The 25,083-nt window shown below is 36.7% G+C and overlaps 1 protein-coding gene across 1 annotated transcript in view; it reads right to left on the minus strand.

The window, feature by feature from the left end:
* Positions 1-22,749: 22,749 nt before the first annotated feature.
* LOC139145678 (uncharacterized) overlaps positions 22,750-25,083 on the minus strand; it is a 37,858-nt gene continuing 35,524 nt past the window's right edge. Inside the window, exon 12 of the mRNA XM_070716977.1 lies at positions 22,750-24,738. Within this exon, the coding sequence (XP_070573078.1) occupies positions 24,623-24,738 (116 nt within the window). The 3' untranslated portion in view covers positions 22,750-24,622. The remainder of the gene's footprint in view (positions 24,739-25,083) is intronic.

Consider the following 25,083-nt stretch of genomic DNA (forward strand, 5'->3'; position numbering starts at 1 on the left):
AAACGACGACGGGGCCCACACCGCAAACGGAAACAACGACCTTCCCTACGCCACAGCGCAACATAGAGAAAATTACGTTACCGACGAAGCATCCAGGGAGGGTTGCTGCGGGCAAGCGATTAGCGGAATGGAACAGGCAAAACAAGGAGAAGAAACGCCAAGCAATGGAGGGGAGCGATGCGGTAGCGACTGAAGCAAACTGTATAGACCTACCGCCTACAATGAAAGAACAGTGTGATAGCTCACGCTGGTATAATAAATGTTATCTTGTTTTAGGAATTGTGGGAGTTTCATTGACTGCGTTAGGACTATATTGGGGGCGTGCTCGGCATTATTGTTCCGTCCGGAAAGATCCTCCACAGAAAGCGAAAAAAACAGAGCCCGTATCGGCTCCCTCCGGAACAGTTCCGACAGGGGTTCCGAGGGGAGGGGAGGGGGAGGGGGAGCCCAGCTCCTCTACATTGTATGAGATGGATTAACTCCGTAATTATTTTATTTTTTATTTTATATACTAGTCAGCAATCATGGATATTAAAACAGTTGTAAACACAATGTACGATGGTATTGTAATCGCAGGACTTGCGATGGGATATCTTATGATCTCCAGCAAATTTCTGAAAATAGAGGTTGGCGATCCAAGTCGACCAAATTTAACTCGCTTGGCAAAATTAGGCGGTGCGACTGCTGCCGCGGTTGCGACCAAAGATCTCCTTGAACAGAAAAATATTATTCCTGCAGAACCTTATACTTTGTAATAATATACAGTTAGCTATGGCTTCAGCTATAGGAATGACAGTTCTCGGTGCTGTATTAAATGCAACGGCATTCACAGGAGGAAATATTATCGGACAAAAGCTTTCTGGGAATGGTGAGGCTCTTATTGAAGAGAAAATTAGACATGATAAAGCATTAGAAAAATTTGAACATGATCGCAACGTCTGGTCAGAAAAAAGATTACTACAGGCTGACTGGGAAAGAGAAAATCAGGCAAAGGACGCGCATGCTGCGGCAGAATTAAGAGATACAGATGCAGAAATCCTGGAAGAAGCAGAAGCGGTGCAAAGCAACTCTACGTCAAGTCCAGTTCAATTCTCAGATTATTATCAGCCAAGTCAAGAGCAAAAAAAATATGAGATGATCTATATTGCTGGAGGATTGGTCGTGGGATGGTTTATGTTACACCGGTAGGATCCCTTCGGAACGCTTCGGAACGACTACAATAATTCAATACAAAAGCTAGTTGGCCAGTTATTGAAATCGATCATGTTTCCATCCTGATCTGTTATCCAAATACGCATTGAATCCATCCAGTCTCCACCTTTTCTCAATGGCATGGAAATTGAGCCCCAGTTTTTAAAATTATAGGTGACCTTTTCACCTATTTCTTTTGAATGGATTTTTCGTAAAGAGTCTGATACTACTCCCTGTATGTATTCGTTAGATCCCAAGCCAACATAACTTCCAGTAAAATCAACAACATCTGAATGAACTATATATTCAGTGACTGTTAAGAAATCTGCTCGACCTGGACTCATAGTACTTTTTATCACAGGGTTGTCCTCAGGTTTATCTGAAAAGCCGACGACGTTGGCGAAGCTACCTGTGGCATTGAAATAGACTTTAACATCTTCAGCCAAAGTTAGAAGAACGTGACCTGTCGGCAGATGTTTTTCAAATTTGATTTCGGCTGCAACCCGATTGCTTTGTTTAACGTATCGATATTGTAGTTACCTGGACGTATTGATTTAGTCTTCTTCGCTTGGTCGCCTTCTTGGTATTTTAATACATTATTCGTCGATGTTATGTTATGCCATGAATTGTACAGTCCACACTCGAGCAGTCTTATCTTCGTAAACTGTGATATGTCAATGCAAGGGTTAAAATACATAGTAAACGGTTTGCCTGTTTTGCTTACAATCTTAATGATCATCGTTGTATGTTGTATATTATTACAAGGTATTATTTATTTTTCACTGTATATAGGTTAATCATGTCTGGTCCAAGTAACTCCGGTCTAGGTGTAATTCGTGTACAAAATCTTGAGCTTGAAGATTTAAGTGATGTTAAAGTGAACAATAATACTAAGATAGCTACTAATCATAATAAGGATTATGTCCTTCGTTACAAGGACCGCGAAAAATATTTCGTTTTAGCCGCGGCGCCCCACGAACATGCCGTAGAATTTTCCGAACTTACAGACATTGATGAAACCGTAATTGACGCCACAAAGGCTTCAAACGATCCTACTCCTTTTGCACTGACATGGAATTCGACTAGTCAGAAATTCATGCCTTATAATGTACCGCGTAACATCTTAGATATATTGGATAGTGAAATTAGTGGTGGAGTTGCTGAACTGCCAGGAACTCCAAATGTTATTTATTTTGATAGCAATGTTAACAAGTACAAGTTGTTAGATTTTCGTAGTTGGCTTACTCCTACGAATCCATACATTGCACTTCTTGGTATACCGATTCACCTTAAAATTAGTCCTCTTAATACAATAATGAAGGCAGATAATACACTAAGAAGGTGGATAAACGAGGGGGAGAATTATTGCTCGTATACAGCTAGCGGAGTTCCAGTTAGATTATTTTGGGACACAACTTTAAAGAAACTGGGTCTTAAAAGTGTCGGTGATGAGGCAGCTGAATTAACTTTACAGACAGTAAATCAACAGATGACTGATAATATGAAAATACTTCAACATGGTACAGTTCTCATTAGATGTGTAAAGTTAGCTACGGGAGACGAGTTTGACGATTTGGTTGGATATTATGCTATGAAGCAAGATAACAGAACAACTTGTGATATTATCATAAGTATTGATAAAGATCGCAATGAAATGAGTATTGAATGTTTTGTTGGTGGGAATAGAGTAGAGAACGACTTAGGAACTACATTTGTACGTAGAGATAAAAGAGTGAACACTTTAGATATCAGTACCATTCATCTAAAACGACTCATTTTGTTTGAAGTAATGGTTTTCCGACATATTTTAAGTTCAGAGGAAATTACTAAAATTTTATCTATCGGGTGAACAAGTTAACTAGAGTCGTTCAGAAAAAATTCCACAGAAAATTTTTCTGAAAACTGTAGAATGACAGACATTGAACATGACATCACAAGTTGCTAAGCAACTGGAACGGTATTGCGAAATTCCTGGAAAGCCCCTGCTGGAAACGTCCCGATAGGGGTATTGCACAACAGTGTTACGGTAGGGGTATTGCGCAACATCCCTATGGTTCCGCTCGTTCCGACGACTCCAAACATAGTGAAAAGGGAACAGCCAGCAGATAAAATTCACATCCAGAAACGAGAGTAGCCTTCGGAACTGTTCCGGTACGGGTTGCCTTTGTAAGAGCAGACCGGCTCCGGTACGGCTCAGTCAGAATCTATCTAACAAATGAGAGAGAATAGAATGTCGTTCCGTTTTGATAGTGGGGGTGAGTCATAGCGCATTGCGCAAGTCTCATTCAGAATGTGACCTGACTCAGCAGGGAATTTCCCTGCTTAGTTCAGGACAATGCACTGCTGCGCGTGACTTCGTATATAGGTCAGGGTCATACTTTAGTTACATGGATGGTTAATTTTTCCTTCGCTCCCTTTAGATAAATGAATAAAATGGGTGTAAAAATTCTTATTCGTCCCAGTTGGGAATATATACTACTACTAAGCACCGATACGGCAATTTTCGAAAATGTCGGTTTAGAGGCCCGTTTTACAAATGCTAACAGTGCTAAAACAGTACTTTAGCATCGATAGAATGAGCTCTCGTCCAATCAGAATGGCGCATGGTAGCATGATATAACATAATACATATTTTCCTTGCTTTATCTGTAATATTTAACGTGTATATATGTAAGTGTTATTAAATTTTGGCTTTTAGGCTGTAATAAGTTTCTTGATTAACAATACTGGTGCTCTCTGTAAAATTACCAGCCAAACTGTAAATGAAGGTAAAAATTGCAGCTATTGATATGTCCGATGTATGATCACATAAGAAAGTTTTCGAAAAAGGATGACTTCCCTAACCTGTCAGGACAATTGGACACAACTAACAAAACATTTTGGTCAATCAATTGTGTTTTGTTCTGTGTATTGACCGCAGTTTCTTGTACTACTCCCCGCAACATGCTAGAATAACAAAATTCTGTTTGGCAAATTATGCATGTGTAAAAACCGTAATCATTGTTATTGACGGCAAATGGATTCTGGTCCGGACTTGAATTCAATACTAAACAATAACAATGCTGACTTCACATGTTCGTCTTTGCTTGACTTTTCATCACGTTTCGGGGAGTAGAACAAGAAACTGCAGTGGATGCCAAAACAAATTCACTAAAAATTTAGCCAAACGCGACAGCTTAAAATTGACAACCCAACATTGCTTCACATCAATCAGAGACAATTTTGTTTCGAGTCCCCCTTTAAGTCCTCAAATCCTTTCAAGTGCCTTCAACATATCCTTGGTATTTTTAAGTCCCCCTTCTCATCAATTTTCCCTCTCATCCAGAGGTGTTTATGACTGCAGCCTTATAATCTCTTTCTGTTAAAATAGTCATTTTAGAATGTTACAGCGCTATGCATATACTGGAGCAGTTGCACATGTGATCGAAAGATTGTAGAAATGGAAAAACACATTAATCACTGCTTCGGCAGAAAAGGCGATATTTTGACAGTTAAGAAACAGATTTAACTCTTCTCTTGCTAATTTACCTGTCATCGTCAAGTTTGTTTATTCAAGCGAGGTATAGCGTGTCGAATATGTTGCATTTTAACAAAGACTGGGACATTAGACGGTCCTTGAACACATAGATACTGAACATAATTTTTTCTAACTAATCTAGCTTTAGCATACCTAGTCAAGTGGGTTAAAATATTCATCGGCTCAATAGCACTCAATTTCTTGCTTAGCAGACGGGAAAGTGATTCGCCTTGTAGGATAAGATTTAACGATGCGGTCATAGATCGTCTTTCCTTCAACTGGTCGGGGTGAGGGGGTGATCAAATAAACGTATAGGTGACGACAACATCGCCGACATATGGTGTGATTTTCTTTCAGTGTATGTTTTATTGTCGAATACATACCAGCAACTCCTCCAATTGTGGCGACAGCGACAATGGCTAACCCTGACACAATGACAGCGATGGCGATTCTCCGTCGTCGTCGTTTCTTCTTGACGTCTGCCTGCGAAGTAAACCACAAAGGAAACAGCCGAAGCTAAGAAAATTTCCCCTCTGCTACAAAATAGTAACGGTTACTGACACAAAATGGCCGTCATGTGCATTTATAGTGATATTCCCCAAACCATCTTTTACAATAGATACTGTCACGTGATTTTTAATTTAGTGTTAAACCAATGTCAAATGTTTACTTCGCCGCCTTGTAAAATGTTCGGCAGGATGAAATTATGTATACTAAATGATCACGAATCTTTGTAGGCATCGACACGGGCTTTGATAGAATATCTTGTTTGTATTTCTCGATTTTGAACCAGGGTGAATATACAGACAGAGAAACTGAGCTGCTTTTTGCCTTAAAAGGTAAAAACAAAGACAAAATCACCTTCATCTACTTTAAGGCCACGAATAAAAATCCATGTATCGCCGGAAATATATTGACATTGCTTTATTACCTTTGTAGTGGTATACTTTCGTTTTCTGACAAATGCGACATGAACAGGGAGGGCATCTGTAATAAATAGTCACTCAAGTTCTTTTAAGTACAGAAATAAGGCATGGTAAAACAGTAAGGAAAACAGAAATTATGCATTTTAGACTAATTTGGAAAGTATTTAAGACACAGTGCGACACAATACAGGGCTTGCTTGAGAAACGTCTTGACCCTTAGATCGATTCTCCCGTCAAGGAGACATAAAAGTTTATACACATGTTACACAACGAATTAACCACTTCTAGAAAATATTCTTAATATTTTAGCAACTGACGATAAAACCTTTCGAAAATTAGTTTGTCTTTAGTTTGAAAAATTAATACCGCAGAACAAAGAACCATAATTTTGCTTTGAAAGCGAACGACGTTTCTGCGTCTATAAGACATGTGTGAATGGGATTACCGTTGTTAAGCAACGCCAGGAGTCGAATAAGCCGTCAATGTCCATTTGTCTAAAGTGAGTGCTGCTTTCCAGCATTCAACGCCGGGCTCATGTCACAAAATAGTACCAGCTATTGCCGTGTGTTTAAATTTTTCGTTATCCTTGAACATTTTAAAAAACTTCCCATTATGAAAATATGAAGACATTCTACATGGCCGATAAAAGACAGGCTCTTAGTCTCATATCGTGCGTTTTGATGCGAAATAGCCGAGTCAGCCTTACTGCTTTTTTACTTTTTGACCGTAAGGATAAAGGAACTGGGCCCTCGCTTAGCATGTATATTGATATCTAAGGATCACATACATGCTATTTAAATATCTGGACTATTTCTACATGTAAGAATTACCGCCCTACGTTAACATTCCTGTTTTTTATGCTATTTAATTGCCGGTACGCTGATCGTGGAAGCTCAAAATACAAAAAAATAAAACAATCGCCGTTATTTCATCATTTTTCATACTAAAATGTAACTTCTCATTGACTCTTTGCAGGCATTTTGACGCATGAATATAAACTTTGCTCGGCAAGATAAATATATTTTTGTTAGAACAGACATTTGTAACTTTCCCCTTTTTTGGCATCTGTCCTACATTTAAAAAATATATGAATTCGCAGTGTACACATTGTAAAAATAGCGGACGCTAGACGCGTCTTTACGCGTCCAAATGTACATGTCGGTGTTCAAATTTGAACGGCTAGTGTTCACATTGTTAACACTAGTGTTCATATTATTAACAATGATGTTCTAAGCCTGAACACGATGTGTTAACAACTATCTCCTTGAAGTGTTCAAAAACTCAGCATCACAGAAACTTTACAATACTCTGAAACAGTTAACAATCTTTTGTGTTTTTTACTTTACAATGGCTATATTAACTTTACTACTGTCTGAGCATACGTGCACGGATTTTGTATGACAAATTTCACACTAAGTGAAAAATATTTCTGGTCTAAAATTGCTGAAAGCATGTTTTTTCTAAAAAAGGAAGTATAAAACATAATTTTACACGTTTATTACGGGTTGAAATTTTGAAAATTTGAAAAGACAATCAGAAAACCACCATGAACGTTTTAATTTTAACATCGGCGTGCAAGAGGCGTTCTACTTCTATACACTTGGTGTTCAAGTTTGGTGCCTTTTCTTATCCCATGATGCATCAAAACGGAAGTTGCGACATTTTCTTGTAGGCGCACGCTGAAGTCGTGATCGTGCGGAAACAAGACCAGAAAGGGTAAGTTTTCTCTCCAAAATAGTAAAAGGTATTAGATTTTGAAGCATCTGTATTATTATCCTTTGAAATTAATTGTATTGTACTTTGAAATAGCTTAACTACGTGAAGAAACCTTTTTTCTTTCAGTGGCTGGTATACCAACAACTAGCTGTGAATACGCAGTGGTACTTTTGCCTATCGATCGATCTCACTCGGGTCAAGGGTCATCGCAACACACTGTAGCGATAACCCTTGACCCGAGCGCGATCGATACGCCTTGCATAGTACCGCTGCGTAATCACAGCTAACACATGTCTTTTAGTAGACACAATCGCATGTAAAACACCAATTAAACATCGTAGAGTATACAATCTATTGTTTCAGCATATGAGACTTTGGCATTTTTTTTAGGTGATGACACGAATAAGCAAATATTTTGTAACAGTATTGAAAAGAGGCTCCCCTTCTCTTTAACCTAACCAGCCCCTTGTCTTTCATAGAAAGTCTCATCTCGCCATATTACCTATTGTTGCATTATTTTCAGGATGTTAAAAAATGGACTTAACTAAAAATCGATGAGTTGTTACAGAAGAGGTAGCTGTCTGGAACCAAGCTTGAGAACCCCAATTCATCTCTAATGTAGATTTAAACTTTCAAGGGTCAGTAACTGAATTTGATAAGTTTATGTATTTGTGTTCTTAATTAATCTAAGCTTTGGTAGCATGCTATGATCAACTATATGTTGCCGGAGAATAAGCTTTCACAGACGTGTAGTCTCCCTCATCAGATGCAAGGGTGGAATGAAAAATTAAAGGTGAAAGCGACAGAAAATTCAGAGTAAAAATGTTCACTCTGAATTACTGAATTTTCTGAAATTTTCACTCTGAATTTTCTGTCACTTTCTGCTTCAATTTTTATTCCCCCTTGCATCTGATGAAGGAGACTTCACGTTTTTGAAAGCTTATGCCCCTGTAACATTTAGTTGATCGTAGCCTGCTATCAAACCTAAGATTATTTTGTATTGTAGCTCAACGCGTTTCTTGTTCTTAGCAACTGGTTTTTAGCTTTGCTGTCAGCTAAATGAGTGGATGTGTAGCATTGTACTCAAATTTGTACATAACAAGGTTTTTCTTCTGTACGAATCCTTTAATATTTGGATTACAGGTTCCCAGGGATTACGCTAATCGGATATGTTTAAATTATGATGAAATATGCAAATTTATGTTTTGAGGCTGATTTTGCTATTTTTTGGTAAAAATCTTCTTCTCTTTTACTGACGTCTTCAATATTTGGTAAACATGTCCCTAATAATGACCTTAGTCAAATTTGTGCTAATTGTGATGAAATATTCAAATTTTTATATTTCATGGCAATTTTTGTCATTTTTGGTCAAAACATCTTTAAAAAATCTTTAAAAAATCTTCTTCAAACTGCTAATTTAACAGCTTTGATATTTAGGACATAAATCGCTACTGATAGCCTTTTTCAGATTGTTCAAGTTATGGAGAAATTTGCAAGTTTGTATTTTTAAGACATTAAAGACATTTCAGATATTTTTAAGATAATAGGGATTACCAGAATGTGATATATTCAAGTTATGATGAAATCTACGTTTTCTTTTATTTTAAGGGCAATTTTTACCATTTTTGGTAAAAAATTGTATAAAAATTAATAGCAGGGTACACCAGAATTTGAAAGGTCTTTACGAATATGTTTTTAATTTCTGAGAAGTAGATTTTTGAAATGTCACCGATTTATTTCAGGGTTTATTTAAAGATATTACAAACAAACAAACCTTTTTGTTTATGAAGGACTTCGTTGGACAAGGAAATAGGTTCTCATCCTGCCAAGGACCCACTTTCCCCACTTTCTGCATGTTTTGCCATACTGTGACACTTTGACAACTTGACATGTTGTGTTTACTTTAGTGTGGACAACTATATACCATGTGCACTAGAGAAGCCTCAACTAAGTTTTTTTCTTCAAAATTTACAATTGTCTGTACAAGACGAAATGTCTTTGAGAAGGCATGTTACAAAAATGGAGTATGCATTTCATATATATACGTGTTTTCAACACAATAAGTAAGCCAAATTGTGAGCTTTTTCAGATGAGTTTTGTACGTTTTAAACAAGTATGAACATAAAACGTAATCCACAATATTTAAGTAAAACCAGTTTTGTCATTACTTTGTTCATATTTTTTAAAACGATCTACAGTGTTTAAGGGATTTTTTTTATTGCTTATGTTATTGATAGGAGGGTGTTAACATCGTTGGTAGTTTCCTCTTACAAACTTTACATACAAAGTAGCAATGTTTATTTGCCCATTTACAGTAAATTATTGTATTTTACCGTATAAATGTTTTGTGTATTTTTAGAATAAAATAATTTTACTAAATATCAGTGGTCTGCAATGTTATTTCAAGGCTTGAACACATCCTGAATGCCCAAAATTAAAGTGTTCAACAAGCGCGCATCATGTGTTCTAGCCTTTAACACACTTATCTTTGAACGGCGTCCATGTGTTCAAAAAGTGTTACAGCCCTTTGAACGCGTAAATGCGTTCAATATTTTTAACACATTTCATGTGCAACGAGTGTTCTGATATGGAACACCATGGTGTTCAATATAATGTCTGATGATCACTTAGCGTTCAAAATCTGCACACGTGTGTTGAAAAATTGAACGTTGGTTGAACACGTAGTGTTAAATTTCTGAACGTCTAGACGCGTCCAAAAAGTACAAAAAGGCGTTTAATTGGTGTTCTATCCTTGAACACTTAACTTACAGTGCACGTACTTTGATACCAATTGCAAAGCATGGTTAAAAATCACTTTAACAACCCAACGGTCGACGTTGCCGGTTAACGTGACTACAATGCAATTTGAAGATAATGAGTAGTTTTCCTCTAACATTTTCAAGAATTGTTGAACAATATGTAAAATTTTTGAAGACCTCGACGATGCTACATCAAATTCCAATTTCTGTTGGTATGTTTCGTTTTACCATTGTGACCTCTGCACGATTTATTATTGGTCATAATTGTGCTAGTGCATGTTTGTGATGGCAAGCATCGTCAAAAACATTGCCGAATTCACTTTTTTTTCTGAACGAGAGAAGTTCGCCAAAGTTAGATATATCAATTTCCATTTTACAGGAAAATAGTTTTTAAGCATTTAGAAAGATTTGTGCAAGATTGACTTACCTCATCAGCGACGTTTTCTTTTACTGGCTCTACTTTGTTATTGATCATCTCGTTCTGATTATTGCCGAAGACTGCTAACCTAATTTGGAAAAATATGTTCTGACCGGAGTGCGAGGAATTGGACCAGTAGTTCACTGTGTGCTTGAGACACAGACTGCTTTCGTTCAATGTTAAAGTGAGCTTTTAAAGGTGATTGAAAGCTTTGAATCATGGTTTTGAACATGTAAACCGCTAATCTTTCGACTGGAGGCAAAAACATTCGCTTTGAAATTCATACAAATTCTTTCTGAATACCACATTCTGTTATCCATCCTAAGGTCTCAATAGGTCCGTGGGAACAGTTTAAGCTTATGAAGATCTTTACATGACATTCAACGATAGCATATTTTTGGGACGTTTCACTGCAAATTTGAAGAGCTGCCGGGGTCAGGAAATAGTCCTATGTTGGAATACAAATGCGTAATAATTATCGATACTTCCAATAACAGATCTAACTACATTTGCGATGATGTTTACCATGTAGGCCTACGAATATTTTCACCGATATCAGAAGAATAAAACACATACACCAATGTTTGCGATAAAATCTTATAGGCCTATCACTATAGGCCTATTCACTTATATACTTTGTTAAATTTAATTAAATTATTAAAATTCTATCGAAAAGTGACGTAATAACCGTCTTCTGAAGGTCTTTGCAAAAAATAATTTCAGAAGATTCGGCCTGAATTCAGCATCTCACGAATGCCGAAGACATCTTCACAATATCTCTGTACAATAACATTCAAAACCAAATCAACGGGGCCCACGTTTTCTTACCAGCTTTGGTCTTTCATTACTCAAGTGTTTGATCTTTTTGACATTCTGTGCCTTGGTAGCCTATTTTAGTTGGTCTTTACAAATTATTGTAATACGTTCTTAACCTGCATTTGTATACAATCACCAAGAACATAACAGCAACTGACCAGTGATATGAAATTAGTTTTTATAATCTTTGAGAGATAATTTAAAGTGTGACTAAGTTTAATTTGTTTGGGTCTTATTTATTTCTTTCTTTCAGCGAGTGAGCGAGCGAGCGAGCGAGCGAGAGAGAGAGAGAGAGAGAGAGAGAGAGAGAGAGAGAGAGAGGAGAGAGAGAGAGAGAGAGAGAGATTAGTTTGTTCGGAAGGTTAAAGGCTCTTCTATTCAATATCTGACACAGCATTTAGAGAGCTTTTTGTGTTTTCAACCAGCGGAAATTTAACTTGCATCACGTTTTGGTAACAGAGAATAAAATGCAACGTTGTCTTCAATAGAATCAGACCCTATTTTTTCCCTAAGGTAGAGTTGCAGGTTGCCAACATAATTTTCTTCAAAGGAATATTTCCTATCTAAGATGACAGAAAGCAGAGAATCTAAAGTTAGCAATAGTTTACTCGAAAGATTGAGTAGGTGTTTATTTGTGGTAAAAAAATCCAATTTTGGTATTGATGATAACAATAAATTTAAGTCAAACACTTTACGCTCTTTTCTGAAATGTAATATTTCCCTTGAAAGAAGAGAATATGTAAAAAACAAAACATTATATATTTCATTTTGCATTATCTATCCTCGTTCTAAAATGCAATGGGTTGAAATACTGACATACAAAATAGTTATTACAATATGATTTGCAAAATTAAAATGCCTCTTATGCAAAATGTAAGAACTTTATTGTCAACAAAATAGTCGTTTGGTTATATAGCATTTAAAGAACATAATGTGAAACTTTCAGAAAATTTTACCCCGCCAGAGTGCAGTTATTTGTTTTGGAAATATTGAAATTTCGAGAAAAGAGAAGCTTGGGAAACGTGTTATTTACACACATTAGCATGAATTAACACTTCTTTATCGCGTACCTTACGACTGCTAAACAAGCTAAAAATTTAGCTCAACCAACAATTCAATCTTTGGTCAATAATTAATGAAATTGAATAAATATTTGCAAAAATGTTATTTTTGAGCCCCCTTTAAAGTAACACTCATACGTTTGGTTTTGTAACATTTCTTCTTTATGCCTCTTGATGCCGTACTCTTCGACTTTAATCATTAGAAAGCGAGCTTAACATGTTTGTCCCCTCTGAATGAGACTTCAACACAATAAGTACGCCATTTATCACAATCTCAACCTTTGCTAATTGTTAAATCAGAAATATGAGGCATATTTTTAATTTATTAAATGATTTTAGTTCGTTACATAATTTTATAACAGTTACATGGCACAAACTTAACTACCATCATGTTATGCTCAAGATCATCTTAAAAATGATGATGATTGTTATTTAGGCGTCGACCCAGTACATTTCAAGACGGAAATAGAATTTCTAGTCTTAAAACCTCTGGCGCGACATCATGGCTGAATCCTGTATAATATTATGAATAATGAAGACTAACCATTTCTCTGTGAACCATCAGATGATCAAAAATGTTGTCAATTACAATGTTCGGTTGCTCTGGTGATCGCATAATAACAGGGAGTGGTTCATCTCCCCCCATTCTCTCGAAAGCTTTTGCGATTTTCGAATTTTGACACGGCTTAGGATGTTTCATTGCAAATATTTTCTACTTTGAGGTGGATGAAATGTAAAACATTGTCCAGACATACTGCCCCTTGCTTTTTGTTGTGGTTCTTGTACACATTTTTTTCCTTTTCAGTATTACCTTTTTTTTTGTTTAGATCTCATCTGGGTTGTTTGGGTTGTTTTGCAATGACTTACGCTCGCACAGTTTTCTCGATAATAGAACTGGTGAAAGGAAAACGCTTGAGAGAATCGACGGAGAAGAGCCTCGACGATTTCCCTCGTTCACCTGACGAAAACGAGGGAAATCACCGCGGGTTAAATATACAATAAGCTTAAAGCTTTTGAATGACGTGTTAAACATATAATGACAACACATTTCTTTTTGTCCGAAGTCCACAAAAAACAAGTTGTCGAATTAGTACAACAATACAAGTTCAAAATAAATCTCGGACTGTAGGAATCCCTTTCTCATTTCTTTTTTTACAGAATGTTAAGCGCCGATGTCGCATCATAGTGAATTTCGGGGTGTTCACCTCGACTGTACATAATGCTGTGAGGAGCTGCTCAATATTATTTTCGAGTACATGTATCCTTTCATTCCATATCATATTAGAGAATGAAGATAATTGTATGTATTCCATGACAGCTCGTTGTTTTCATTGGCTAATTTAAATATGCATTTACGGACAAAATACCCCAGCAAATGTAGCGAGATCAACGTAATCTAAAACTGTGCCAAAGGTGAATAAAGCTCAATAATCAGCCAACTAGAGAAAATTGGTGTGAATTTGTAAAGGAATCATTTTGCTTCGACTGAAAGGAGATTAGCCGTGAACGGTTCACGTGTTCAAAGCAATAATCTTTTTTAATAATGTTTCACCACCAGTTAACAGTTTACTTTTAAATCGCATGAAAGCAGTCTGGTCTAAAGTAGTCCCAAGCATTGTGAACTGCAGGTCAAACTCCTGCACTGCCATCGGAACTCATTGTCCCAAGGATAGCAACCTTTGTATTCTTATTGTGACAATGACCAATAACAAAGGAGAATCAGTAAGAGAGGACGCTGCTGATCAGGTAAGTAAGTTTTGTAGGGAGTTTTCTACACGCTTGAAAATAATGTTCGGCTGCACTGTGATGGCGATATTAAAACTTCGACAGCGTTCTCTTTTCCACTAAAATTTACTGAATGAGAAACCTCTTCTGACAATATTTGCCTTAAAATTACCGACATGGGAGAGTTACAATCTAGTCTATCGACTATTGTACAGGGTTCGTCCCCGAAAAGACAGTTGAAATGACATTTTTATGATGCTGACTCGCAGCGTGTTTGCAAGGTTATATCTGATTGGTCGATTGTCACTATTCACAGCAACTTAGGGAGTTTATTTGTATTATTTCATTATAACGGTACGATTCTGCCAACCAATTGGATAACAGCTTCGAAATCGCTGCGAGTCGGCCCCAGTTTTATTGTGCATTGTCTCACCACATAACGTTCGAGATTTGTTTGAAGTTTGTTTCCAGCATGCATTCGGAACCCCTCTCTGCACACTGGCATAAACAATTTACTGGGTTGAAATAACTAGATTGTTCAGACGGGATAGTACAAAGCTGAAACCAGTCAGCACTAAAACAAATCGCACACTTATCATCGAAGCCAGTTTCGACAATCGGGATACATAGTAAGTTACTCTTTCATCAAATTTATCACCATTTAATGAATTTATGTCCATTCACGATTATATTTGACCTGTGTTAACTTGAGCGATTATAATACAATGTATCTCTGTCTTGTAGAAATATTTACTTTAGAATATTGTTTGTCGCAAACACGACCCTCGCATCACGATTTGCAATCAGAAACGCAAGAAGAATTAGTTATGAAATCCATTTTTCCTTCCATCAACTCGCAAATACTTGAGAAATTTCAAATGTTCTTCTTATACAATTTTCCACAATTTCAGGTACACGAAGGGGACTATATTTTTGATTAAGTGTGAATTTAGAGACCTCGGGATTAGAAGCAGAAATGTATTATGATTGATGATTTCAACTTTGATGTTCATGTAAACATTCTGAAACAAATTGTCAACCAGTTTGATTAACGTACGGCCAATACAAAGTTCATTTTTTTCTGTTGGATCCCATCGGGTGCATCGTAGTCTAAATCAAGAGGCCATATTTAAACAATCTTAAAATTGTAGCCTTGAACTTGATTGATTTTCGCCTTGCCTTGTCTACTAACCACCTTCATTGCATCCTGCATTAAGGATGCTCTTCGCTAAGTAGAGAGAAGTTGATAAAAATGAATTGAATATTTTAGACAATTTTGTGCACCAAGTATTCAATGTAATGAATCGATTACATTGATTATTACAAATGCCTTACTTTGGCATGATCCGTAACACTGAGGTCACACTAAGTGCATTACTTTTTTACGTTTTGAATAAAAGTCTTTTAACTTTGTCGATAGCGTATTTAAGATATTGTAATTGACTTTATTTACGGTAACCATGTCATTTCAGTCCAGCTTCTCAAATCAGCCCTTATGGAATGTGGAAATCTTGACTGTTACTCAGGCCAGCAGAGGTGGCTTGTCCCTCCTATCACTTCATTCTAAAAGCGCTGAAACAAAGAAATCGGTCGACGCGGACGCATATTTATTCTTAAAACTATCTACTGTTGATTGACCAATCAGAGTGCTCAATTCAGGGTGTTTTATTTACTCGTAAAGCCTTGGTCACCAAATTCCAGAAACGAATGACATCGCCGTAGTAAAGTACTGTCCAATTAAAAGTGAACATGTCATATTCTGTAGACATCTGGTACGTTTTTAATATTCAAATTTGGTAACACAGCGGAAACCAGCTGCAACACAAAATCTGCTGCGCCCTAGGGCATTTATATAATGTGGCCTAGGGCATTTATAGGATGTTCCATTACATTGGAAGGCTATTTCACAAATAACAGTTTTAATTCATATCCTAAACATGTTACATAGACAAAGGGGACGGTTGACGTAAACACATTGAAAACGAAAATATATCAGTTAGGGGCGATAGTTTTTAAGTCGGATAAAACCCTCGTACTCGGCTCTTCTGGTATATAAAGTCCAACCCAACAATAAAATGTCGAGGCCGTAGGCCGAGACATTTTATCGTAGGGTTGGACTTTATAAACCAGAAGAAGCCTCGTACTCGGGCTTTATCCTATACATGAAAAGGCTAAAGAAAAGAGCCTAAGAGAAATAATTTCTTTAGTATGTCCATCGCGGGCAGCTCTTTGAAATATTTAAGTCGCATTTTAAATTTACAAGCAATTTTGTGTTTTTCATCTAAGCCATGTGTAAAAATAAATTCTAGCTTCGGGGCCGTCGATCATAAAAGCTGACGCACTGGAAACATAATAACAAAGTATGGTGTAAATCCCGCCCTCCCTTAAACCAAACTCAAGAAAGCGAAATTGGCTGTAGGAAAACTGTGTTCTTTATCTGGCATGGGGAATACCACCCTTCTTTAAGGTAGTATGCGCCTCGAAAGTTAAATGTTTAAACTTTTTCCCAAACTTTCCTCAATGAATATGTGACCCATTCTCTTTCGAAACAAACAATAAAAAATTGGGCCGGGGTCACCGTGTAAACTTTTATACTAGCGAAGCAAATTACTCGAGATTTGGCAAGATTTTATATTCAAAATTGCCCCATTTCGTATTGTTATGGAAACGGTAATGAATACGTGGCTAAAAGATTGCTATCGTATAGGGAAGGTTCTGGAATGGGAATATTCCATCATATACTTCATCCGGAATACGGATGATGTCATAGTTTAATTTGGACGACAATTAGAAGTACGTGATGTGATTAACCGGAAATTGCTGGAAGAAGCGCGATCTGAGTTATTGTGAGTTTGGCAATCGTCGGAACGACCTGTTATCCTCAGCTCTGCTGGGTTTTTACCTAATTTTTACGCCTCTTTCGACTGGATAGTCAGCCTAAGCTCTCCCGACCGCAAAATTTACACAATGATGACAGGTTCGTATTATCCAGGTTTTGAGTGCGAAGCTGGTCTTTGTATTCCACGGGTAGGCCTGTGTGACAGGCAAATACATTGTGGAGATGGTAGAGAAGAAAATTCTTGTGTCAGTGAGTACGTCCACCTTCTGTCTGTAACGTCACATAATGGTGTTTGAGGGGAATCTCATCGTGTGTATTTAAGGGAATGCTCCAAATTTCTTCAAAGGGGAGAAACATCGTTGTCAGATGTTATCAATCTACTCAGCGTAAGGGAGTGAGTAGTAGGGATAATCGAAATGAACTGGTGCAAGATTTCAAAACATAACACTGTAGAGAGTTACATAACGTAGTTTTTTAAGGAAGTAGAAAACAAAATGTACTAAAATGTGGCCAAGGAGTGGCAAGTTACTATCTTTGGTATAATAAAATAAAGAAGAATGACAAATACGATCAAGCAACTACAGCTGTAAGGGAAAAGTTACAGACTTTAAAAAGTAAACTTACATTAGAAATATACTAAACAGGTTTTTAGGGTACCGATATGTTTTTTACACAAAAAACATTCAACATTCTGCAATAGGAAATTATGACAGAAAGAAATAGGTGATCTTCTTATCTGCCTTTCGAATAAACATCGACTCAATGGAAGGTTTGCTTTATAATTAGGACGATAGGTCAGACACCGTTGAAAAAAATGATCCATCACAGATTATAATTTCCCTATGATTTATTACACTGGTTTTGTTCGAAACCTCTCTAATGATGGAAGCATTAAGTAAAGCACAAGAATCTCTGATCGTTAGAAAACTGACTGTCATCTAAGAGGACAAGATTACTTGTTTTACCTTACGCGTAATGACACATTTCTTTACAAACGTCTGTTTGTATCGCGGCTATTAAAATACACCTCATTGTGGGCGGGCTCACGTAATTGAATGATTGGGCAACAGATGGATGCAATTATTGTCAAAAGGTTGCGGCATATGCATTACCTCTTGTAAAGGATACTTTCCTTTTTTCATACCCAGTAAGATGTACTTTACACTTCGTCGATATTCTTCTGGCGTATCTTTCGGGTTTTGATTGCCATCCGACTTTCATTTTAAGACATGTAAATTTTACAGTTATTATTATTATTATTATTATTATTATTATTACTCTTTATTTATAGAGGGTAATCTGAGTTACAAATGAATTGTAATTTACATCAGAGCCCTCGTCAAGAAAGCAACAAATCAATACAGAGTAATTAATTATACATCAAAAGAAAAAAAAAGAAAAGATACAACGAAAGCATCTAATCCAGTGATGAACCCTCATTAATGAATTTTTGAAAAAGAAAATTGCGCAATTGAGATTTGAACTGCGATAGTCTTTCAACACTTCGGATTGAAATAGGAATATTATTCCAAATCGTTGTGGCTCGATAAATGAACGATCTCTGTCCAGTAGCTGTTTGAAAATTGGAGCGTATAAATTCCTGCTACTAGAACTACGGGGGTTAATATTACTCACGTCAGAGATATAACGGAACTGTTTTAAGTAATCAGGTGCAAGCCCATTCAAGATTTTAAAGGTCATTACAGCAATGAAATAATCAATTCGAAAGTCAATAGGTAGCCAATGAAGGCGAGAGAAAAGTGTACGTGTAGAAACTGTAATGTCAACACCTAAAATAACCCTGGCCGCTCTCTTTTGAAGCCTGTAAATTCTTTGTAAATTACTCTTTGTGGTGTTTCCCCATACAGTACAGCAATAATCGAAAATAGAAAGAAAAAGTGGAATTATTATACAAACCCAGATCAATATTTTTTTTCTATTACTTTTTGAATAGACACGTTACATAGCAAAACAATACTACCGTGGACATTTTTACCAAGTTAGTATCATACTCCGATAGACGAGTCTGTAGTTCGAATATATGCTAATTGATTAATTAATTAAGTTTTCGAGACATTGATTCATTGCCTGTTGATTTGTTTTCCAATGACTTTAAGAAATCAGCACAATTAAGTGTTGTCTTGCTGTCTATGAAAATGCGAAAACATATTAAGAATTCGATGCCCGTTTGCCATAATATTGGCTTTTTCTTGATGAAAGTGTGATATTCACATGTTAATCATTTTGACCAGGGTACTTGTACTTTGAAAATAAGAAAGACGGGTAAGGTGAAACCGCAAAGTCAGATACAAATTAATATGTTACAAAGTTGCGAAGAAGGTTGAAATTACTTATCAAATGCAATAAAATCATAGCAGAACATAGCAACGGTATTGTATTGTATTGTATTGTATTGTATTGTATTGTATTGTATTGTATTGTATTGTATTGTATTGTATTGTATTGTATTGTTGTTATCTTCATTTATCATTCAGCACATCGTAATTATTGACGCAGATTAGAAAACAACAAAAACAACAAAACAAACAAATAAAAGTGTGGCTTGGCCTTGCAGAGACAGTTTGAGTTTTTGTCGGTTTTGAATGCTGATGACAATATTGGTCTATTTCCCACGGTGAACCTACCACTTGCAGAACTCAATTCACCTCCAATTAAAGCTCTCTTTTTTGAACCACCGCGTCATACAAAAACATAGGGTAGAGGGCGTGCCTATTCCTTGGACGCTCCTGTGTGGTGAACTAGTGGAAACTGCAGTCAATATCCACAGTTGCAAAATTTAAGGTCATCAAATAAGCACACTAATTTGCTTGTGCTTATTCATTTTCATACATTTCTGTACAGTTCACTTTTTCTCTCTGTTCGTCGCCGTAGAGTATTAAATCATAATGTAGCTTGGCTTTCTTTGAGGTAGCTTTACGAGCAAGGAGATCACGCGGATTTTTTAAGCACTCTTACATCATTTTGAATTTAATTTGTCGCAGTCTTGAATGTATATTTTCAATCTCGTACCAAGTGACACAACCAGGATTATATGACGCTGATTTTCTAATTTGGGTTATGCTGTAATAACGGCATTTCACACATCAGCATCTTTAATTTAAGAAAGGAACGTGATTGTACACATGTACAGGTGATGCAAAGTGATGTTTCAACGTGACAATCCAGGTTGCAATTAAAGTGCTGGCAATGACTAAAAGTTTACAGAATCGACATATCATGAAGAGTTAGCATTTCATTGTATCACTATATGGTGTGTCAATAGAATACAATGTGTATTACTTTTAACATAAAGGTAGATTACCTAGGAGAGTAAACATAAAATTGTGATACATGAGAAATGACATTCATTCATAGGGTGACGATTTTAAAAGAGCTTCAGTTGTAGCTCGTGCTGAGTTCCAGTGCTGTGAATAAAGCCATCAATCTCAATAATACCGGCGTGTTCGTCTTCACCTACACAAGTATTACGGTCCCGTGGTACCTCAGATATCTCGTAAGGACTGGAAAACGTACGAGTACTGTTCTTAACAGACAGCTTGAGGGTATTCCCATGTAAAGCCAAGAGTGAAGTTGAACAGAGTTGCGACAAATTCAGTAATGTTGACGTGAAATCCCTTGTGCACGGCGAAGACCACATTTGATATTTAAGTAATCATGCTCAAGGTAAGACATCCCAGCAAATACTTCATTGCAATGCGAACAAGCAGGCATCTACGAACTCACCAAGCCCAGTTATTATTGATATAGTTTAACGCTAAGGAACGACACTGAGACAAGTGTTTGGCCGAAATCCGGGATTATGAATGTACTGTCACGGCGGGGGCGTCGAGGCGTCATGGTGGCCTGGACGGCGGTACTGGACTCCTGGCACCGTGCGTCAGGCAACGTGCTACCGGGCGCCCGCTACAGGCCCATGACAGTACCCACCCCCCTGGAACTTTATTATTGATTAGCTATCAAAATAGTGACATACAGTACTCTTTTATTGTGAGCTGCTACCCTGCAGCCAGGCACTTTTTTTTGCGGAGGGTGGGTGGGAATTTTGTGAATTTTGTGTGAACTTGAGCGTGGCAGAAGTTAAAATGGACGATATATAGCTTTGATCACACTGATGTGCGCATGGATAATTACGTGGAAAGGGTGATGCAATTTGTTTAGATACCGGTAAATGAGGGCAGTTGGTAGATTAGGTTACATCTCAAATGCATCCAGCAAGTGGTAGGGTTGGTGACGCATGGTGACCCATACATGTCATGGTCTAAACCCTTCCCCCGTGTTTATCCAGACGTTAACAATGACTATATATCAAAGCCATAATCATCCAATAAACAGAATTTACATGCTTATCTCCCAGTTAGAACTTCTTACTCAAATTCGAGAACAACAAACAGTCTAGGTAAAGCAGGCTCGCGGAAAGGATTTTCTTCATTCATTTTCATCAACTTTCTCTACCACTCGAGATGCAAATACAAAGGTTGCCGCAAGTCTACAAGTTTATTCAAATTGTGAACAGGTGTTGAATACACGAGCGGTGTTACCACATCGACAATAATCGCTTAAGCCATGTTTTGCTGCCATGGATGTCCAAGCCCCGGGAAGAATCTATAAAGCAAGCTTGCATGAAAAAAAGAAGAAATGGGCTGAAAAACACTTGAGCAACAAGTATTGAGAGCGCAAACAACGTTACTTCAATGTATATGAACGTAAGAAAGCGGGCAATACAACAAGTAAGTACACCCGTGACCACTTTACTATTGATTAAGTCTGTCTGGTGCCAGCAGAAATTCTGTCTACAGAAGGGTGATTAAATGGTCACTCTACAATTATCAGACTTGAGAATGATTTTAATATCGGCTCCCCATGGACACGATTAGCCTGAAATTCAGATATAGAACTAGAACAACCCATTTCGACTGGCAACCGGCTCATTGGAGAGTTTGAAATTAAAGGGGAATAAATATTGCAAAGTGTGAAACTCGATTTGTTGTAGTTATAATTCAAATATCAAAGGAAAGACAGGGACAGGATGACAACAGATCATGTTTTACACTATAAAATATTTTGCTTCCTTTTCAAAAATGTCCAGTGTAGGCATCAGTTTGCTCAGTACAGCATCTGCCTTCTGAGTTTGACGGATTCCTTATCAGTCTTCAAACAATAAAAGGGACTTGTTTTTGGTAAACGACAAACTGCTCAGCTAATTTGGTGTGTCAATTACTCAGACGTCTGTTCCAGTAGAACGTTATCCTAATCCTGACACTGGAGTGCCTATAGTAAATGTGAATAACATTTATTACACCGACCGCTACTGTTTTTTTCATACAAACAGAATCTCAGTTACGTTTATACCAACTTTTCTCAATCAACAGTAAACTTGCCACGGATGTATTACAGTGCTTCTAGTGATGCAAACATTAAATATTCACGCACTTAGGTAAGGATATCGTAATGGTAGGTTTAAATCTTACCACTAGAGCTGGCGCTACAAGTGCTCTTAGTACATTGTACATTTTGTACTCATTATTCCACGTGTTCGAATGTCTGGTGTTTTAAGGTTTGACTTACTGTATTTATTATTATATTTTAATAATTTACGAATTCTTTGATAATTTTTTTAATTTGTTGTTATTGCTGGCTACCCTCAATAAAACTGGTCCTGTTATTTTAAATGTTTCTTGATTGTTTTCAGATTTCTAGTAACCTAGATATTTCTCTACTAGTTTTATAAAAAAAATTCAGTGATTGACATAGCGCCTCTTTAATTATAGAAACAGACTTTATTCCGAGGGATACGTAATGCGTACAAGTGAGGTCGAGATGGAGCAGCTTTAGCATGAGGAGGTCATTTGAAAAGGCAGTTGACTTTTCCTGGCATGTACTATCCGTTTTGTTAACTTTCTTGGTTTACATAACGTTTTTCAAAACATAATCACCGAGCAAGTAAAGTATAAACTGATATATTTGAACATTTGTGATGTCAGACATGTCTTTTAATGAATGGAGACGCCGCGGCTGTTTCAATCGTTGAAATCGTTTTAAGTACCTTGGATTGAAATTAGGCAAAATATTAAATTTAAATACCATCAGACTAATTCATGTTTTGAGAATGAGATAGCATTGACATATTCTACAATAAAAAAATCTTGCTTTGTAGTAAACTGTATTATATGGTGACACATTATTCAGATATTTAAAAAAACAAATGGGAAACATTAATTTTCTTAAGGTTTCTAGACAAGAAATTGACCTTTTTAATCTAACGATTCCCTGGTGCTTAATAAACTATACATTTATACATTTTCTGAACGCCTAGATATAGGGAAACATTTTTGTAACCACAGTGTCACCATAGTGTGCATAACTATCACGTGGCAAGTAATTTGCACAACCTTTCAAAAATGGGTTTCCTATATTTTCCTTCATTGCTTTGAGATATGTGGCTGAAATTTGTGTGAGAGCAAGCTGCCATAATAGTAACTCTATGGTAGCCAAAATGTTTCCCTATATCGAGGCCTTCCGGAAATATATAATTCTTGGGGGTTCTGATCTTATTAACCACTAGAGAATTGTTAGCTTAAAAGGTCAATTTCTTGTCTTTGAACCTGAATTAACAGAACTCATATTCATATCAATTCATATCAAATACCTGTTTGTATAGAAATATATCAGATAACACTCTTTGTAGACTACTCTTGCCGTTCAATAAAAAAAACATTTTCTTCGAATTACTCAGTGAATAACAATATCTGTTTTTGTCTGCTTCATCATAAAAAAGGTCAATGCATATATTCTCGGGAAAAATTGCAATGTAGTTTAAAATAAATAACACAGATAATGAATAATAAAAGACACATAATATGTTAAGTCATGGACATCGCTTCAATTTCTCATGTCTTCAGGGACGCATATTTCGCTAGCTTTGACGGTTCATATTAGAACTAAGAAATCTATATCATTAACTACAACAGCTGCAGAACATTTATGTATATACAGTATATAGATATTACACAAGTGTATAGAATGATATGTTACCTTGTACACTTACAATATCATTTGTATAACAATTAGTACAAAATGCCCCATAACATGGCCATGAGAATGTTATCTGGACCTTTGGAACGGTGGAGTGCAAAATGAAGAGCACATAGATGAAAAACAGTCCAGGATATCATGAACTTCAGATGATATCCTAACTTTGTTGTATAAGCTTCTTTCAATGGACATTGACACCCTATTCACATGTAAGTCTCCCCCAATAGACAACCTTATTTATTTACTCTATCCTGCAGGTGATGTACAAAGAGACCAGTAATGACTGTGGAAAACTTATAGAGTGAAACCCGGGCACATCTAAAATGATATGGAATAACAAGGTAATATGAGGTATCATAAAACCTTTAGGACTGGGTCTTCATTCAGGCTACGACACTAGCTTTATTACCCGTCGTCGCCCGCTTGAACAAGAAATATAGTACGGCACCCCTTTTAATATAAAATGTGCATTGCTTCTGGCATTTAATCCTTTATCTTCTTTGATTTCTACCTGTTCGATTTAGGTATATTTCGAACTTATTTATGTGCTGAATGAGGTCGCCCAGCAATTCTCTCACTTAATTTGTGTAAAGGACTCGATCTAACAACCCAATTCGTCTTCAGATTCTTGGCAATCTAAGTAGCCATCACATAACCAATATTCAGGAATACAGTAACCATTGTTGCATTGCCACTGGCCGTCATCACAAGTGTAATCTGACAATAAAGAGAGAAACCAAACATTATTTTAAAAGTCTTTTGTCGTACAGTGAGTTTTGGTATCAGAAGACGCGGAGTCCAATAACTTTGACACAGAGCACAATAACTTTAGGTGTTATTGGACGTTATTTGACCTTTGACCTCAAAACACCTTTAGGTCAACACGGAGAAAAAGAAGAGAAAATTTTACATATTTTACAAAAACATATACTTCTTAGCATTCAGTACTTCCAAAACAAAATGGTGGTCAGTCCAAAATCTTTTGAATTCGAGTGCAATTATGCTGCTGACGTACAATTTCTACCATGTGTATTGCGCAGCATGGGTTGAAATTTCGTTCTG

Source organism: Ptychodera flava, chromosome 1 (assembly GCF_041260155.1).
Source record: "Ptychodera flava strain L36383 chromosome 1, AS_Pfla_20210202, whole genome shotgun sequence".
Classification (NCBI taxonomy): domain Eukaryota; kingdom Metazoa; phylum Hemichordata; class Enteropneusta; family Ptychoderidae; genus Ptychodera; species Ptychodera flava.